Below are 19721 nucleotides of genomic sequence, written 5' to 3'. Positions count from 1 at the left end.
GAGCCTGGTGACTCAATGCGCAGTGACTGGCCAGAAACGGGCTGAGGCCCCCGCGCTCCCCAAGCAGTGAGCACACACCCAGCGGGGGAGCACAAGCCTGGTTTATAATATTCCTTCAGACAAAGGGCCGGTGCCCCAGCCCTGAGCCCAGGCCAGTCGTGAGACCACCGCAGCTGCGCAGGGTCGCCTGCCCTGACTGCCGCCAGTGCCCATCACCGTAGCGGTGCAGGTCCCGGGCACTGGAGCAGACCTGCCGCCCTCCCGTGCCATCTGCACTGGAGGAGCCGGGCCGCCCTGGTGGGATGGGGTGGGAGTGTAGGATGAGCTCAGGCTCTCAGGAGGCCCTGCTCTCAGTCAGTGATACAGCACCAAAGGCCTGCCCGTGTAGGAGACGTTGTCCTTCAGGAGGGGGGACCCCACAGCCATGTGCACCTTGTTCCAGCGGTGGCCTTTGTTGTAGATGGGCTTGACGGAGCGGGGAGACCAGCGGGTCAGGTACCTGTTAGGGGAGGATGGGAGGCAGCCATGAGGGCTGGCAGCCCAGGATGTGGCAGAGACCACGGGCATGGGCCCCTTGGGCCGAAGCTGCACTTGGTCAACCAAACACTTTGACCAGCTTTCCTTTCTTGAGGAGAAGGGGCTTTTCCTGGGAGCAACTGCCCGGCGTGCCGTGAGCAGACGGGCTGGGCTCTGGCGGCCGCACGCATGTGTGGCCACGAGCTCGCTTGTCTCTATGAGTTGCCAGTGTGTGTGCGTGTGTATCTGCTGGGGGAGGAGGCAGAGGAAGAGGCGGCTCAGAGAGCAGATCGGCCCTCCTGGCCCAGTCGTGGGGAGAGGAGAGGCTGATGGAAGGGCCTGGAGGAATCCCTCCCTCTCCCCCACTTGGCTCACTCTGCCACCCCAGCCCTCAGGGAACAAGCCTGGGCAGCCATAACTGGCAGAGGACCCCTGACCCTTGACCTCAAGCAGGCCATGATGGGAGCCAAGGGTGAGGGCCCGTGGGTGCAGACGTAGGCCAGGAAGGTTCATGTAATATGAGTGGGGAAGGGGAAAGATGGCTGCCGCCCATAGTCCTTTGGCCTCCTTGGGGACGGCAGGGCCCTGACAGTTCCGGGAAGAGTGGCTCATGCCGGCTAAGACTGGGGTTTACTCTGTTCAGAACGAAATTGGGATCCTATCCAGAGGCCCACCCTTCGTCCTGAAAGCTCAGCCTCGGCAAAGGCCAGGATCCTCCCCTGCTTCCACTAGGTTAGGGCTCAACCCAGTGCCTCTAGAGACCCTCCCATGAGAAGTTTTAATTAAAAAAATGAATAACCATGGCTGAAAATTTTTAGAGAAGAGTGAAAAAGTTAAAAAAAAAAAAGAGTGAAAAAGTGACTGCTAATGTATACACTTCAACTGAGCTCCCCTGGACCTCCGTCTTCTGAGTCCTGAGAGGAAGTAAAAGCTGTAGGACTACACACCACGTGTGAGGTGCGCAGGCAAGAGGGCTTCTGACGACCACTGGGTGGCTGTCAGCCCCTCAGCAGGGAGGTCTCTGTGCAGTGAGCTGGCCCCAGAGCCGCCTCTGCTGTGGCTGGTGGTGCTGGGACCTGACAGGGCCCTATGCTGGTGTCTCCCTGGCTTCAGAGGGGTGGGTGAAGAGGTGGGATGTGGAAGCAGGCTCCTTGGGATTGAAGATCCTGAAGCACACCAGGCTCTCCAGAGGTGCTGCCTTATTGCACCCCTCCGCCCACCCTTGTCCCTCCCACCCTGGAGAGACCCTGGGAAGCTGGGCTTCGGCTGGCCCTGGGCCTGATGCTTGTGCCACAAGGAGCAAGCAGCTGCTGTGGAGGGGCTGGGGCCTCCGGTCAGCGCTCTGGGACTACTCCAGCTCTAAGAACCAAGGTTCCCTACTAATCGAGCTCCTTCCTCCTACCTCTCTGGAAGGGGCGGGGAAGGAGATGGCACGGCTTGACAATCGTCAAGTCCCTAGTTGTAGCCAGGACTCCCTCTCCTCCCCAGGAGGGCCTTTTGCAGCCCCACGAGCCCCCACACACCATCAATCCTGCGTCACACTAATGGACACCGGATATATGGGAGGGAGCCTGGCTTTGCTTCAGAGGCTGAGGGCAGGATGGAGTGTATCCTCAGGCCTGCTGCTGTCTCTTAACAAGTTGAAGTGGGGGTGGGCTCAACTCCCAAATGGTCCACAGCATATTTGGGAAAGACAAGAGGAAGTTAATATGTCCTGCTCCCCCAGGGCTGCTGGCAGATGGCCCAGCTGGCAGCGCAGGAGGTGCAGGTGGAGATGGGCAAAGGGCCAGGGTGCTGGCAAGGAGTCAGTGAAGACCCAGCTCTGGCCCTGCACCCCCGGCCCAGCAATCTAGAGCCGGTATCTGCCTGGCCTTCCATCCTCCATTCCCGGGTTCTGTTGGGGATCAGCCTAGGAGGTTTGCTGGGGGTGGGGGATCTTGCTTTGCTCCACCCGAAGAGTGCAAATCTAGTGGCATTAGGACAGGCTGAAGGAGGGAGGGCCGTTGATAGGAGAGAACAAGAAACACCAACATCAATTTTACACACCTGGATCCACTCTCAATAAGACAGTATTGTAGTTCCAGGAGTGTGTAGTGTGGTAATGTCAGAGACAGCTGTTTGAGTGTTAGACAGGAACCTGTGCCTACACCAGAGGGGGCCACCCTGCTCAGGCTGAAAGGCAGATTGATTGGTTCTAGAATCTTTCTAGAATCAATCTTTTTCTCCTGTTCCATAAAACCTCAGGATCTCATGGGATGCCATACGCAGCTGAGCAGGTGGTTAACTGTACAACTCTAGGGAGGACATTCAGAATCTAGTCTACATGGATGCTGCCTTCAAGTTTTACAGTATATGATCTGACAGCTCTATACGTGGTCCTACCCCAGAGAGCCCTCCCATTTCTATTTCTAAAGTCTCATTTTGCCCTTTAATAACCCCAGTGCTATTACTGAAAGTTTGTAGAACTGCTCTGACATTCCCATAGCAACCCAGTATGATGTCATAAACAGAGGATTAGCACATTCTAATGCCCAACCAGCAGATCTTCTTACCCTTGTTACCCCTGGGCCAAGTGCCCTGCTGGGGAGGGACAAGGACAGACGCTGAGGCTGGCAGAGGGAGAGTAACAGGCGCGCACCGTGGTGGGACTGACTGGGTGGTGGGGGTGGCGCTCAGGCTGGAAGGGACAGAGCGCTCCAGCTTTCCTGAGTTGCAGGATGAGCTCCAGGAGCTGGCCTCCCCAGCCCAGGCCTGTGTACCTGTTGAGTCGGGGTCTGGTCTTTGGAACAAATCCTTCAGGAAGCTTGGGCCTGTGATTTGGGAGCAGACCTGAATGGAGGGAAAAGCATTTAAGAGGATGGTCTCTGTACTCCCTCTGCAGCTCTGGGGGCTCAACAGAAAGCCCAAGGGGGTGGGAGGCTGGCATTGGGGGGCAAGTATAATGCAGTCTCTGGACGCACACTGTTCTTTCAGGAGCTAGGGGTGGAAGGTGTAATGATGCCCACAGCCCCCTGCCCCATCTGCCCGAGGGCCCTTTACCTGCTCGGTGGGCCATCTTCACACACTCCTCTATCTTGCGGTGCTCTTCTTGGCACAGCCCGGTGACCCTCCGGGGCAGCATGCCCCCATGTGGCCGGATGAACTGACTGAGCAACAGAACATCCTAGTGGAAGCGGAAGACAGGAGAGGAGGATCGTGTGGACGGGTGCTGGCTGCCAGGGAGCCAGGGCCAAGTGGCCTGCAGGGTAGACTGTTGTGGCTGGCATTGTAAGGGGCTGACGCCACCCTGAGAGCGACCTGAGACCATTCCCTCCACACAGAGCTCTGCACTCAGGCCCACTGCCTCCACTGCAACAAGTTCAATCCCAGCTTAGCAAGATTTCCTAGCTCCATCATCAACCCCAAGAGTTCTCAGCTCCTCTATGAGACAGTCTTCCAACAGACTTGGTGAGAGAAGAGGAACTTTTCAAGAAGGTTAACAAGCTATCATGCACCCACAGTATCTCTCCTGGTGATGAAAAGTGTGTTATCTTCTTTGGGTGACATAGGGTGTATGTTACGTATTTACACACAAGAGGGAAGACCTGTACCATTTCTGCCCCCAAAGTCTACATATGACAGCCTACACACCACAGCCCAGAAGACATGCAGAGAGCCCCTCCACCTTCTGCCATGCCCTCTGAACAAAGCACCAGGCAGCAATAAGCTGAGGAGGATGAGGTCAAGTTGTGAAGCTAAATCCCACATCTTCTACGCCCCCTGTGCCCAGATGGGAATGGATTCTTGGGCTTCCTTTGAACCATCAGACTGCTTTGGATGAGTCAAGGAAATAATGATAAACAAAGACAGCATCCAGAGAGAGCAAGTCCCCTCTCAACTCTCACAGGATGGCAGGGGTTAAAGAAAAAGTCTCCCACACCACCCCAGGGGCCTGACATGCCTGCCTCCACAGTCCTGGTCCTCACATGGATTCGCTGCCCTGGCAGGCGCCTCACTGTATAACTGTAGATTTGCTTTAATCACTGGTCAGCTCCTGGGGGACCCAGGCCCCCAATTCCCACCCCCATAATCCTCAGAATCTGATGAAAAGAACTTGGACTGGATTATCTGGGGATAATACACGGGGCTCACAGCCCCAGCGCTGCCCCCACTGCAGGCTGCCAAGGAGGCTGACAGCTCTCTGCAGCTCAGAGTGGCGCTGTCCTGAGCAGAAAGGGGTGAAAAGGAAAACAACTTCTCCAGCCTTTACCTTGGAGGGGATTGGATTTCTTCTGCTTGATAAACAGAACCAAGTCCATTTCCTGGAAACGGCTGGTAGGAAGAGTACTCCGCAGTGGTCAGGCAGGTGTGGGTTCCCCTCCCCATCCACAGCTGGGATCCTAGGTATGGCCAGGACCCTACAAACTTCCATGTCACAAGAAGCTGAGAGCACTGCCTGTGGCCTGCAAGTTCCCTGTTACTCCAAGTGGCCATCAGCAAAAGGGCGGGGATAGGGTGAAAGAATACCGCCATCCCCCCACCCTGGGGTGGTGTGAGGCCAAGGCTCCCAGCCCAGGAGATTAGTTGGGTTGTTCTGTTCAGATCCCATGGGCATGTGGCCTTTCCTGCTCTTACCACCTGACCGGGATCTCTGCCCTTAGTCATCCCATTCCACAGAGGGGCACAGGGACAACATGCAGGTCAAACTGGCCCAAAGCCTGAATCACCTGAAACCTAAAAATAGGGTGCTTAATGTCACCAGCAGAACTCTGAAGGACAAGTATGTATTTCTCCAGGGCTGTGTCCATCCCCTAGGCCCGCCTCATCTCCAGATATGATGCAGAATAGCAGCTGGGCCTGGCGGCTCTGCCTGGGTTTCATACCCCAGAGTGCATCCCAGCTCTGATACTTACTAGCTATGTGATCTGAGGCGAGTGCATTAACTTTGTCATGCCTCACATTGCCTCATCTGTAAAACGAGGAGGAAAACAGTACCTGCTTCACCAGGATATTGTGAAAACAAAGTGAATTATGCCCCTACCACTGTTTGCTCTCATCATCTCTCCGTGAAACGACAGCTCTGGAAGAGCTACAGCAAACAGGGGTCCCTGTAGCTCCAGTGTGGGAAGAGAGTGAAGTGCCCTCAGATCACAGTGAGAACTCTCAAGACACACCCTCATTACACAAGGAGGAAAACCAAGCCCAGACTGATTCCATCCCTCAGGAACACAGCCCTACGAGACTGGGCTCCAGGGCCCTGGTGGTCTGAGCTGCCTGCAACCAGACCAGGAACTGAGTCAGGGACTCTCCACCCTGGCGCACATTAGAATCACCTGGGGAGCTTTAAAAAATAATGATGGCCGGGCTCCATCCCAAGCCAGCAGAATCATCTAGGCGTGGGGTCTGAGCATTTTTAAAGCTCCCCCGGGACTCAGCGTTGAGAGCCACTGGACACAATGCTTCTGTCTTGGTGGCTCCGTGAGACGCCTGTTAAGCCCGCGGGAAACGGAGCTCTGAGATGCGCAGACTCACCTCATAGCTATACTTGTGCTTCAGGTTCCAGCGGCAGATGGGGCATTGGCCGGAGGGGTTGGGGGGATTTGGACTTTCCCTGGGAGTCCCTGTGATTCGGCCTTCAATCTAGGAGGCAGAGAAAGAGAGCTGATGAGGGGGAGAGTTGTGTGGAGACCCCGATCCTTGAGGAACCCCCAAAAGCTGGTGAGGCTTCCTCTCTAGAGGCCTTGGGGGAGCAGCTAATGGGCATCTCTGCCTGAACACGGCTGCTGGACACTGGGTCTCAGGTGGCCACAGAGCTGGGCTTGGTGACCTGTGAAGGTAATAGAAACTGAACTTAATGCTGGTGGCAAGAGAAGAGGTGTGTTGTATCTGCTGCATGCTAGCTTTCCATCCTCAAAAAGACAAAAACTCCAGAACTTTATGCTTCCCTCTCCCTGCTTTGGGAAAAAGTAATCCATGGACATGGTAAAAAGTTTCAAACTGCCCAGGGATGTGTAGTCCAAAGGAAGTCTCACCCTTTATCCCACATATCCTTCTTAGCAGAAACTGCAGTTTCCAGCTCTAACACAGGTAAGTCAACAACCAGGCATGATTTGGCCTCCAGGGGACACCAGACAATGAAACAACTCTGATCGTCCCCACGGGGGTGAGGTGGGGTGGGGATGGGTCCCTAGCTCCTAGCAGTTCAGTTCAGTTCAGTCGCTCAGTCGTGTCCGACTCTCTGCGACCCCGTGAATCGCAGCACGCCAGGCTTCCCTGTCCATCACCAACTCCCAGAGTTCACTCAGACTCACGTCCATCGAGTCCGTGATGTCATCCAGCCATCTCATCCTCTGTCGTCCCCTTCTCCTCCTGCCCCCAATCCCTCCCAGCATCAGAGTCTTTTCCAATGAGTCAACTCTTCGTATGAGGTGGCCAAAGTACTGGAGTTTCAGCTTTAGCATCATTCCTTCCAAAGAAATCCCAGGGCTGATCTCCTTCAGAATGGACTGGTTGGATCTTCTTGCAGTCCAAGGGACTCTCAAGAGTCTTCTCCAACACCACAGTTCAGAAGCATCAATTCTTCGGCGCTCAGCCTTCTTCACAGTCCAACTCTCACATCCATACATGACCACAGGAAAAACCATAGCCTTGACTAGACGGACCTTAGTCGGCAAAGGAATGTCTGTGCTTTTGAATATGCTATCTCGGTTGCTCATAACTTTCCTTCCAAGATTAAGCGTCTTTTAATTTCATGGCTGCAGTCACCATGTGTAGTGACTTTGGAGCCCCCCAAAATAAAGTCTGAGACGGTTTCCACTGTTTCCCCATCTATTTCCCATGAAGTGATGGGACTGGATGCCATGATCTTCGTTTTCTGAATGTTGAGCTTTAGGCCAACTTTTTCACTCTCCTCTTTCACTTTCATCAAGATGCTTTTTAGTTCCTCTTCACTTTCTGCCATAAGGGTGGTGTCATCTGCATATCTGAGGTTATTGATATTTCTCCCAGCAATCTTGATTCCGGCTTGTGTTTCTTCTAGTCCAGCGTTTCTCATGATGTACTCTGCATAGAAGTTAAATAAGCAGGGTGACAATACACAGCCTTGACGTACTCCTTTTCCTATTTGAAATCAGTCTGTTGTTCCATGTCCAGTTCTAACTGTTGCTTCCTGACCTGCATACAGATTTCTCGAGAGGCAGGTCAGGTGGTCTGGTATTCCCATCTCTTTCAGAATTTCCCACAGTTTATTGTGATCCACACAGTCAAAGGCTTTGGCACAGTCAATAAAGCAGAACAGATGTTTTTCTGGAACTCTCTTGCTTTTTCCATGATCCAGCGGATGTTGGCAATTTGTGATCTCTGGTTCCTCTGCCTTTTCTAAAACCAGCTTGAACATCTAGAAGTTCACGGTTCACGTATTGCTGAAGCCTGGCTTGGAGAATCTTGAGCATTACTTTACTAGCGTGTGAGATGAGTGCAATTGTGCGGTAGTTTGAGCGTTCTTTGGCATTGCCTTTCTTTGGGATTGGAATGAAAACTGACCTTTTCCAGTCCTGTGGCCACTGCTGAGTTTTCCAAATCTGCTGGCATATTGAGTGCAGCACTTTCACAGCATCATCCTTCAGGATTTGAGATAGCTCCACTGGAATTCTATCACCTCTACTAGCTTTGTTCGTAGTGATGCTTTCTAAGGCCCACTTGACTTCACATTCCAGGATGTCTGGCTCTAGATGAGTGATCACACCATCGTGATTATCTGGGTCGTGCAGATCTTTTTTGTACAGTTCTGTGTATTCTTGCCATCTCTTCTTAATATCTTCTGCTTCTCTTAGGTCCATACCATTTCTGTCCTTTATCGAGCCCATCTTAAGGGCCTAGATCTGATAGATAGAGTGCCTGATGAACTATGGAATGAGGTTCGTGACACTGTACAGGAGACAGGGATCAAGACCATCCCCATGGAAAAGAAATGCAAAAAAAGCAAAATGGCTGTCTGGGGAGGCCTTACAAATAGCTGTGAAAAGAAAAGAGGCGAAAAGCAAAGGAGAAAAGGAAAGATATAAGCATCTGAATGCAGAGTTCCAAAGAATAGCAAGAAGAGATAAGAAAGCCTTCTTCAGCGATCAATCTAAAGAAATAGAGGAAAAGAACAGAATGGGAAAGACTAGAGATCTCTTCAAGAAAATTAGAGATACCAAGGGAACATTTCATGCAAAGATGGGCTCGGTAAAGGACAGAAATGGTATGGACCTAACAGAAGCCCCCAGCAGGGAAGCTGCTAATAAGCATCCTATGACAGACAGCACAGGCTCCCAGAGCAGAGAACCAGCCCATCTAAAACACCAATAGTGCTGGGCTAAGAAACCTGGTCTAGGCCTACACGAGCAGACAACTGTGTGCACACCCCCTCCTCCCCTCTAAAAACACAGAGCGGGGGACACAGTCCCCTGGCTGCTTCCTCTCAGCACTCTGGATGACACCTTTCACACCCCACTTGGGCCACGTGTGAAGTGACCTCCGCCATGGCTGCTGTGTCCTGTGACACAGCCTTGGAGAGACTAAGCGCAATAAAACAGTGACCTGGGCGTCAGCTCCAATTGCAGGAGGGGGAGGTTAGACAGCCTTGCTGAATTGAGGCCACGGATTATGAGAGTGAGGCTGGGCCAAGTCTGAGAGGCTTTGGGAGGGAAGCAACTCTCCCAGGGGAGAAGTGGCAAAAGGCAAAGAAGCTGGCTGCGCAGGGTGCTGTTACTGCCTTTCCAGCAATGCCACCCCAGCGATGCCAGAAATGGAGCCAAGAGCTCAGGAAAATGGGCAGGTGCATGGAAGGTCTTGGGAGGGGGTCAAAGTGGGCCTGGGCGGGGACAGCTAACATTTACACACTCCCCACTACAGGCCTGGCTCTGTGCTGATAATGGTCCACATGGATCATCTCATTTAACTCCACAGCCTAGTGAGGGCAGATTCATGATCTTATTTTACTGATGAAGACGTGAGACTCTGACAATGAGTAATACCCAAAGTCAGCCATGGCCCTGCCTCTCCAGGCATGGCTAGGCTCCCTCCCCAAGGGCTCTCATGGGACCACATGCCTCTGAGTTCGTTCCACAAATAGCAAATTCATGCCCCACAGGAAGAACACTCTGCACACAGAGAAACCCAATGAGTTTCTCTCCACCAGCATGGAGTTTCCAGGGTGAACGCTTGTTTCAGTTTGGGATAAGGGAACTATTCTTAACGGGATGCGAGTCCCTAGAAAGAACTGCCTTGAGGTCTTAACCTCAAGTACAAAGATTGAGAGGGAGCCTTCTGGAGAAGACCCAAAGAGGGAACCCTAAGGGCTTGTCCTGGGGATAAGAAGGCCTTGGGGAGGGCCGTGCATGGCTAGCTGCCAGAGGGTTAAATCCCTGGTTGACATGGAAGCCACAGAGGCTTCTGGGAACTCTGTGGAGTGGTTGAGAATTTCTTGGGAGGCACAGAAGGCCATGTGAAAACAACGTTGTCTTTTAGGGATTATAGGATAATCTAGGCCCCATGACTCCCTGAGGAAGGGAGGTGAGATGGGCCCAGTGAGGGTTGGGGGAGGAGTAGAGGGGATGAAAAAGCGTCTAGCTTTCTCACCACCAGATGGGCCAGGGCGCCAGCTATGAGCCCAGGGCCCAGAAAGTGTCACCTCCTCACAGCCTCACTGAAGGAGTAGCTTAGTCATTCTAGCCAGAAAGGAAAGAGACAGATCCAGGCTCCTGGCCTGGGGTCAACTTACTCTTTCTAGCCTTGCCATTGCCTTAGTTTCCCCTTCGGAAAACTGACTTATTGCCTGCCAAAAAACACAGCAGCAAATACTTCTGAGCCCGTGTCATACAAAAGGCCACTCTAATCAAGTAACAGATGCCTCAGTCCAACACAGCGACTGTTCCTGATTAACCACACTCCCGCACACAGGTTGAAAATAGTAGATGCGGGATTTATGGTCACAGAGGGAGCAAATCCTGAAGCCAGTCCAGTTGGGGCTCCTACCCTCTTCTCAGAGGAGGAGCCAGGCAGCTCCAAGTGGTACAGAGGTTGGAAGTGGCCGGCTTGACAATACTTACTATAGTCGTCTTCCCTTCTTGGATCTCCACCACTACAGAGATAAAGGGGAAACATTAGGTCAGCCATTTAATAAGGAACAGGCGTTTTAAACAATAGCTCAAACCTTACACATGAACGAAGATGAAGCGCTCTGTCTGCGCCTCCCGTGGCCTCCACTCGGGGGGTGCAGGGTTTGCCGCCCAGGGCCCGGCTCTGTGCCCAGCAGGCTGTGCAGAGCAGTGCTCAGGTGCTTCAGTCGTGTCCAACTCTTTGCGACCCCGTGGACTGTTGCCCACCAGGTTCCTCTGTCCATGGGGATTCACCAGGCAAGAATACTGGAGTGGGTTGCCATTTCTCCTCCAGGGGATCTTCCCGACGCAGGGACTGAACCCATGTCTCCTGTGGCTCCTGCACTACAGGCAGATTCTTTACTGCTGAGACACTGGGGAAGCCCATAATGTAAGGGCTCCTGCAAAGCAGGAGACCCCAATTTGATTCCTGGGTTGGGAAGATCTGCTGGAGAAGGGATAGGCTACCCATTCCAGTATTCTTGGGCTTCCCTGGTGGCTCAGCTGGTAAAGAATCTGCCTGCAATGCGGGAGACCTGGGTTCGATCCCTGGGTTGGAAAGATCCCCTAGAGAAGGGAAAGGCTACCCACTCTAACATTCTGGCCTGGAGAATTCCATGGACTGTATAGTCCATGGGGTCACAAAGAGACCGGACTGAGCGACTTGCACTCTCACTTTTCCTGCAGGCTGAGTGGGGGCAAATCCAGATGCCCATATCAATCACCTCTGAGATTAAGGGTCTTCACACTGTTTCTGCCTTTCTGAGCCAAGATTTATCTTGGTTCCATCCAAGGTACTTGGCAAGATCTTGCCCTACTGTGGCTAGCAATCATGGCCTAAGAGCTCAGGGGTTGGGGGTGGACAGAGGCCATAAAAAGACCTTCAAAAGTACCCATTGTATGTGTTCTTTCATGAAAAGAAACCAGACAAATGTGGTTCCTGACCTTGACCAGTCTGAATCTAAGATGCAGCACCCAGGGGCCCCACAATGGGTAATAATGAGATCAGTTCACTCTGAGAACATCTTGAGAGCCTTGTGTTAAACCTGTACAAAGGCAGCTATCTCTCCTCCCTGCAGGGATGCATTTTGTTATCCACACTGGAGAGGGAAGAGTGACAGGAATGAGGGGCCTGCAGGTACGGGGTTGGGGTTGGGGCAGAATTTCGAAGAGAGGACTACAGAGCCATCCTGAGAGGGACTCCCTCAGCTCTTCGCCTATTTAGGAGACAGGCAGTCAGAAAAGAACCCAAGGGCAAAACAATTTCATTGCATGCATGTCAGGCTGTACTTATGTCCTCTTATTTAACCAGGATGCAGAAAGACAACTTCAACAATATCCTAAGGGAGAACCAAGCTCATAACCCACATTTGGCAAATAAAATCAAACAGAAGGTTCCTGGAGATTCTCCCATGGTTGCCCAGTTTCTTTGGAAAGAGAGAAGCCGTGGCTTTTGGCACAGGAACTGGCACACTGCAGATGCTCCATAAACGCTAGGGAGCAAAGTATTGGTCGCGATGCCCTTCTGACCGCTAACTACTGTAACAGAAAATGGGAGTGCACACAGCTATAGCTAGGCTGCAAATGGTCTCCCCAAATGCTAAAACCATATTTTAACAGCAGCTTGGCTACCGCAATTAGTTCTACTCAGCTCTAGTCAAGGAAAGAAGCAGTACAGATTAGAAAGAACCCAAGGTTAACTTTGTGAATCTAATCAAAGTTACGGACCTCGCCCTAGAAACACGTCCCTCGGTGTACACACAATTAGACACGGATTACAGGAAGCTCACAGACCCCTGCAGCTATGTACCTAAATGGTAAGACTGGTTTTCCCTCAGTGGTGGCAGGAGGTGATTTTCTAAAGTTTCTAAAATAAACATGTACTTCTTTTGCAATAAAAATAAGCAGTAAAAACAGAGAGGCTAAGAAAAAAAAAGTGAGGCAACTCGAACCCACCCGGAGGCCCAGGGCAGCATCTGTGATCACTGGGCTCTGTGACTGACACCAAATTGAACCCAGACTGCCTGGAACTATCCCCTATTCGTTTTCTGGGCACGGCCATTCATAAAGACCCATTACTCCAAACAACCAACCTCAGAGCCCCTCAGTTGCGACTCCACACACACAAGGGAGTGACAAGTGGCCAGAAAGGCCCTGAGGCTTTCTCCAGAGAACACTATAGTTACTAATCAACTCAAAGACAAGCTAAGCTTCTCTCCCTAAGACAAAATGCGTCACCCCACGTACAGATCTACTTGTTCCCAAGAGACCAGCCTAAACGGGATGTGGGTGAGACTCAACCTGGTACTCAGTCTAGAGGCCAGCACATCTGCAGGGGGATGGTCACTGCGCTGCATCAGCTTACAAGAGCATCAGGGCAGGAGGGCCGAGACCTAGCCCAGCTGGGCACCCAGGAAACTTTGCAAATCTGCAAAAACCAAGTTGGAAGAGGGGCGGAGGATGACCCAGTCTGAGTAACAGCAGGTGAGGGGGGCAGCACAGGTTTTTAAGAATCCCGATAGGAAACAAAAGGAGAGACCTACTCCGGAATCACTTGAGTCGGCGTGAGATCAGCACCCTGAAGTGAAGCAGACCAACATGTGCTTCCCCTCTCCGTGGAGGCACTTGGGTCCTAACCATGAGGTAAACAAGTCGAGCAAAACACACATCACTCCCGGCAAAGAACCAAACCCTGAAGTCATCCCACTGGCCCCTGGAAGAGAGATCAAAGTCCATGGCAAGCTCCACTATTCATAAGCTCCCCACACAGCAACTCCGAGCCAGTGAATCATCTCACTATAAGTTAGCGGGTAAAACAATAGGCAGATGCTTATCTCATAGAGACAATTTGTCAAACGAGGAGGAATGACTTGAGAACTCATATGGATCTGAGACTGATCAGGGCGGTATCTCAGTGCAGGGGCTGAGGGCCCACTGGAGCCTGAAGAGGCCCTAGTAGATTTCAGGCCTCTCAAAACAGAGATAGGAATCAAAACAGTATTGCTTTTCAGCATGCATACAAAAACATGTCAAAACCAAACAAAACCTGAGATCCATTTTGTCCCTGGCCTCCTCTCCATTCAAGAGAAGTGGGGGTGGTTAAGAAAAGCTGGACTAACAGGAGACCATTAGTCACTGACTGAAAACTTGTTCAGAAAAAGATGGAATTGCCCTTGTGTTCTGAGATGTGGCTGGATCAAGTAAACTAAAGAAGCAGTTTCCCAAACCAAGATTAAGGGCCAAGATCTAACATATCACATAATCTGTGCCACAGGAGGCAAGGCATTTGCTGAGCAACCGTGGAGTGTACGACTGGGCTCCACCCACCGTGGAGAGCTCCCCTCTAAGAGGAGACTTGCCCTAGAGGAGAAAAGAGAACTAAACCAAGCATGGGAACTTCACTCTAATAAAGTCCATGCCTCGTAAAGAGGTCCTTTGAGTACTTCAGTAAATACTCACCTAGGATGGAGTCCAAGATAACTGAATTGTAAGTTTAGAGCAAACAGCATCGCAGTGAGATTGCAGTGAGGCAAAAAGACCTCGATGGCCACACAAACAGACACAGAGAACTGCGGCGGGATAAAGGCCCAACTGTTTAGTAAAGGAGGAAGTGAGGGGAGATGAATGACAAGAGCTGGAGGGAACTCCTGCAAGAAGTGCCCAGAGGACCGATGTCCTTCTTGGAAAGGCTCCATGGAAATCAAGTCCCAAGCAGAGCACGAAGGGATGGAGTAACTGAATGGCAAGGTGGCTACAAGGCAGCACCATCAATCCTACACAGCACTCTTCGCAAGTGTGGCCACTGACTACTTTTCTCAAACTCCTTCCTCCCTCAAGCACTGCTCCCTTCTGCTCATCTTTAACTCTGCCACAAAAGTTTTCTGATTCTCTCACCACCTACCCTTTCCTTTTCCCTTGGACCTGAGGGAACTTCCCTCTGCACTATCCTTCAAACAAGGAGTCTCACTGCTACACAAAAATCTCTTTCCACTAGCAGGTTACTCTGGACCATGTCTTTTGAATTCTTTAAAGCCCCCAACTTGCTCACTTCTATCTCAAAGCTTTTAGTTACAGGGCTGTCCATCCTGCAAGGCACATCCTTTTCTGAAATGCTAGGTCCTCCAGAAAGCTCCCTTAGCTAACTGGAAAAGAAGAAAAACATTCCCTTCAGCTTTTACTTCTTTCAACTCACTCTGCTCTGAGGGTCTGCCAGATCATTATTGCTCATTTAGAAAGTCATATGTGTTTATTACTCTTGTTTTAAATGCTTTCCTTCACAAGGGCTCTAAGAGTGACAAGGCGGGAACAAGGTCTTATCTCTGCTAGGTCTTATGGTGCCAATCATGGAATCAACTCCAGCAAGTTAACTGATAAGAGCTTTTAGGAAAGGGAGCCACCGGGAAGCCCTGCTGTAGAGTACCAAGGTGGTGTCACTGGTGGAGAGGGAAGATTGCTGGCCCTACTTCTGACTCCAGCACTTACTAGCTGTGTGATGCTGGGCACAGCTACTGAACACCTCTGGACCAGATTTCATTTGTAAAAAACGCCAGTAATACTCACCCTTAAAGGCTGTTGAGAAGACTGAAAAGTGTATGTGGAAAACCTGGCAGAGTGCTTGCAGCAGGCACTTAGTAAATCACAATTTCCACTTTTTCCCTTCCCTTAAGTCTTGCTTCTTCCATAATCATCTTTTTTGGTTCTGTATGTCCGTCTGGTCAAAGATCAGACCAGGCTTTCTCAACAGCAGCAGGACTGGTATTTCAGGCCAGGTGGTTCTTTGTTGTGGGGGGCTGTCCTGTGCACAGGAAGATGCTTAGCAGCATCCCTGGCTTCTACCACCACACACCCAGCTGTGAAGACCGAAAATGTCTCTGCACATTGCCAAGTGTCCCTGAGAGAACAATCTGCCCTTGACTGAGAATCACTGCTTCATACAGAGAGCTTCTACAGGCAGGAGCAGTAGTGCTGAGTGCCCAAGAACTCTGACTAAAATTAAAGAGTACTATCGTATCAGAAAAGTAGAAATGCTTGAATGTTTTCAGCAAGACACCAGCTCCCTCTCTGTGACTTTAAATTCTATGTATACAATCAGTTCAGTTCAGTCACTCGGTCATGTCCGACTCTTTGCGACCCCATGAATCGCAGCACGCCAGGCCTCCCTGTCCATCACCAACTCCTGGAGTTTACCCAAACTCATGTTCATCGAGTCAGTGATGCCATCCAGCCATCTCATCCTGTCATCCCCTTCTCCTCCTGCCCTCAATCTCTCCCAGCATCAGAGTCTTTTCCAAATCTATACAATATTATTCCTCAAATATGCCAGCCAGGACCAGTCAAAATTAGCTATATGTGTAATTCTTTTAGCTTTACACATAATGGATAGAATATCAAGAGAAAGTTGTTGGTGTTGTTTTTAATTTAAAGGCTTTGGAGATAAGTGGTTCTCAAGAAAAGTATAAGCTAAGCTAATGCCTTCAAGTAAGATCACATCAATTCAATTATTTGGCTTTTAGGTCTGACAGTAACACAGAGAAGTTAGCAGGTATTCATGGTGAGGAAGACTTCAAATATTCATCTCATCATATAGCCATCTCTCCAACTGAAAAATTCAAATCTCAAATATTCCTTTGTTAAAAAAAAACAAAACTATTCCTTTTGCCTATCCTCTGGGAACATGGCAAAGAAATGTTTTCAACTTCTAATTTCGAAATGGATATGTGCATTGTAGCTGTTAATGTTTGACACTTGGTAGATGCCATCAAAAATGTTACAGGCATGGAATTCCCTGGTGGCCCAGTGTTTAGTAGGACTCTGTGCTTTCACTGCAAAGAATCCAAGTTTGATGCCTGGTTGGGGAACTAAGATCCCACAAGCCAAGTGGCGTGGCCAAAAAAAAAAAAAAGCTATGGGCATATGCCTATTTTACAGCATAGGAACACATGAAACAACTTTCCAAGTCCTTTTTACCATCAGCGTGATCTCTTTGGCATCTTTCTTTATCAATGCATTAGTTCATCTAACGGTAAGGAGGCAGTACCTGGATTTTGTTTTTCTTTCCAGCAAATGTTCCATCTTCCCTTCATAGCTAAATTCTTCAAACACCTATTTCCATTTCTTCATTAATTCTCTCTTTAATTTTCCCAAACTGGATTCCTTATCTGCCATTCTACTGAAAACTTACAAAAGACTTTTTCTGAGACAAATCCAATGCTCCCCTTGTTAGGCTCTTTTTGTTTTTTTGGACTTTTATGCTTCCCTTGGCAAAATGATCACCATTTCCCCCTGGATATATCTCAGCTTTAGCTAAAGGATATGCTACTCCAGGTCTTAAACACACACACACACAAATACTTCTTTGCACATCACTTATCCTTTCATGCTTCCAGCAGTGCACAAAGGAAGGTTATGTACTGAAAAGACCTTTCCATTTTCCGCCAGATTCCATCCTTTTATGAGCCTATTAAAGACACACCCCCTTCAGGAAAACTTCCAATTCAGTTTGCTGTTTCCACTAACCAAATCTCTCTGAACATGTGCTTAGTCGCTAAGTCATGTCCATTTCTTTTAGGATCCCGTGGGCTGTACCCAGCAGGTTCCTCTGGATTTTTCAAGCAATACTAGAGCGGGTTGCCATTTCCTTCTCCAGGGAATCTTCCCAGACCCGGGTATCAAACCCATGTCTCCTGCATTGCAGGATTCTTCACCGGCTGAGCCATTGAGGAAGCCCCAAATACCTAATACCTAATACCTAAACTGTATTTATGGGAGAGTACTGCATCATCTCATTAGAACCTAACTTCTCAGGAACCTCCTGACAGTTCGAAGTATAGCACTTCGCCTTCAGTAAGCTCTCAGTTCAATGTCAGGCTGCCTTTCCAGACTAAATGAAAAGCAAACCCACCATTCAGGATATGCCTGTTTTAGCTGTTCAATGGCCTTTCCACCTTACCTTCCACCTCTCAGACTAAGGGTTCGGGCAGTGAAAGCTGCCATCAGATTATAGCATTTCAGATGAGAAACTGGAAAAGGAGGTCCAGGGTAGGGTATCCAGCTGACCTTCCCTGATCGCGCAATCATTCTTTAGTGAAGGAGGCGGCGGTTCGAAGAATACGGAATAGAGAATTAACATCCAGTGCCTGCGTGCGTAGGTGCTAAGTCGCTTCCGTGTCCGACTCTTTGCGACCCTATGGACTGTAGCCTGCCAGGCTCCTCTGTCCATAGGATTCTCCAGGCAAGAGTACTGGAGTGAATTGTCATACCTTCCTCCAGGGGATCTTCCAGATCCAGGGATCGAACCCATGTCTCTTATGTCTCTTGCACTGCCAGGCCCTTAACAAAAAACTTTTCTGAACCTTAGGACAGGTTTCTATTCTGCTCCTAAATAAGCAAGGCTTTCTCTCCGATCTTCATCCCCCTCGCCCCCCTCCCAGCCACCACCCATGTGGACACTCACGATGGGTGAGAGATCAAGGAAACAGCATCAGGGTTCGGAAGAAAACTGCTAGCATTCCCGGAGCGCAAACATCTCCGACGTTTCAGAATCGCGCGAAAGGGAGGGAGGGGCGCATGGGGGCAGAAGCAGCCTTCGTTTCTTCTCTTCAACCCTAGGAGGTCACGAGGACCCAGCACTCACCTTCCCTGAACCCGCGGGCTGGTGGCCTAGCCCAGCTGGTCGCGGTCGGGCCTGTCAACAGCCCTCTGAGAAACCGTCCGCAGCCGGAGACCAGCACATTGAGGGCCGCCATCTTGAAAACTATCGCTGACCTCTTGTGCACTTCCGCTTCCGGAACGGGGCGCGCGCGCAGCCGCAATAGGGGGTAGGAAGAGTGCGTCTTGTGAGCGTCCAGCTCCGTTATCTTGTCAGTTACTTCGATTACCTCACCTCTCCAGCTCGGAGCAAAGCAGAGCTAATGTGTGAAGCCTGTGCTTCATTCATTCTGAGAGGCTGGGGAGGTTTTAGCTCCTGTCGGCCAGTCCTCGAAGTCTCCAGGGTCGCTTTCGTTCCCCGGAAGACTTCGGTAAAATCACATGCACTATCCTTTTTTCTTTAAAACTTTTTCTTTACAAGTGAGATGTGGATTTTCAGCTTCTTGAGGCTGCGCCTAAGTCTGTACCAGAGAAGTTGAAATGGTTAGGACAATGATTCTGGAACATCAGGTATCCCACAGATCTAGGATAGAATTAATGCTCACGCCCCAGCCCCACCCCACCCCCTCCCCATGGTCCCCAAGCTGCGCTCCCCTCACCAAGGGGTCTTTCATTCTGGTAACTTGATGCTGACCTTTTGCCCCAAATCCTGAAAGATGATGCTGTGAAAGTGCTGCACGCAGTTCAGTTCAGTTCAGTTGCTCAGTCGTGTCCGACTCTTTGCGACCCCATGAATCGCATCAAGCCAGGCCTCCCTGTCCATCACCATCTCCCGGAGTTCACTCAGACTCACGTTCATCGAGTTCGTGATGCCATCCAGCCATCTCATCCTCTATCGTCCCCTTCTTCTCCTGCCCTCAAATGCCAGCAGATTTGGAAAACTCAGCAGTGGCCACAGGACTGGAAAAGGTCAGTTTTCATTCCAATCCCAAAGAAAGGCAATGCCAAAGAATGCTCAAACTACCGCACAATTGCACTCATCTCACATGCTAGTAAAGTAATGCTCAAAATTCTCCAAGCCAGTCTTCAATATGTGAACTGTGAACTTCCAGATGTTCAAGCTGGTTTTAGAAAAGGCAGAGGAACCAGGGATCAAATTGCCAACATCCTCTGGATCATCAAAAAAGCAAGAGAGTTCCAGAAAAACACCTATTTCTGCTTTATTGACTATGCCAAAGCCTTTAACTGTGTGGATCACAATAAACTGTGGAAAATTCTGAAGGAGATGGGACTACCAGACCACCTGACCTGCCTCTTGAGAAACCTGTATGCAGGTCAGGAAGCAACAGTTAGAACTGGACATGGAACAACAGACTGGTTTCAATAGGAAAAGGAGTACATCAAGGCTGTATATTGTCACCCTGCTTATTTAACTTATATGCAGGGTACATCATGAGAAATGCTGGGCTAGAGAAAGCACAAGCTGGAATCAAGATTGCC

At 50.3% G+C, this 19721-nt stretch overlaps 1 protein-coding gene across 2 annotated transcripts; it reads right to left on the bottom strand.

Annotated features, from left to right (window-relative positions):
- Window positions 1–83: 83 nt before the first annotated feature.
- MRPS18A (mitochondrial ribosomal protein S18A) lies at window positions 84–18402 on the bottom strand. 2 transcript variants are annotated; one of them, XM_052649823.1, is made up of 6 exons: window positions 18268–18402; window positions 10587–10618; window positions 6028–6135; window positions 3556–3679; window positions 3276–3345; window positions 84–499 (listed from the first exon to the last, which is right to left on the bottom strand). In XM_052649823.1, the coding sequence occupies exons 1-6, from the start codon at window positions 18377–18379 to the stop codon at window positions 355–357; spliced, it is 591 nt and encodes a 196-aa protein (XP_052505783.1). In that variant the 5' UTR covers window positions 18380–18402; the 3' UTR covers window positions 84–354. The 2 variants fall into 2 exon arrangements, with proteins under 2 accessions (XP_052505783.1, XP_052505784.1); XM_052649824.1 differs by lacking the exons at window positions 6028–6135; window positions 10587–10618; window positions 18268–18402 and adding an exon at window positions 4766–5000.
- Window positions 18403–19721: the final 1319 nt, after the last annotated feature.

The sequence above is a fragment of the Budorcas taxicolor genome, chromosome 11, assembly GCF_023091745.1.
Source record: "Budorcas taxicolor isolate Tak-1 chromosome 11, Takin1.1, whole genome shotgun sequence".
NCBI lineage: Eukaryota > Metazoa > Chordata > Mammalia > Artiodactyla > Bovidae > Budorcas > Budorcas taxicolor.
The sequence above is the reverse complement of the archived record's forward strand: the minus strand, read 5'-3'. Positions and strand labels throughout refer to the sequence as shown.

Excerpts from the sequence above, each read along its gene's own strand:
- MRPS18A (XM_052649823.1), bottom strand. The coding sequence starts at position 18,379 with ATGGCGGCCCTCAATGTGCTGGTCTCCGGCTGCGGACGGTTTCTCAGA. Across the intron at positions 3,680-6,027 it reads AGCACAAGTATAGCTATGAG|GATGTTCTGTTGCTCAGTCA; the intron begins GTGAGTCTGCGC and ends CGCTTCCACTAG. Across the intron at positions 3,346-3,555 it reads GAAGATGGCCCACCGAGCAG|GTCTGCTCCCAAATCACAGG; the intron begins GTAAAGGGCCCT and ends CCCTCCATTCAG.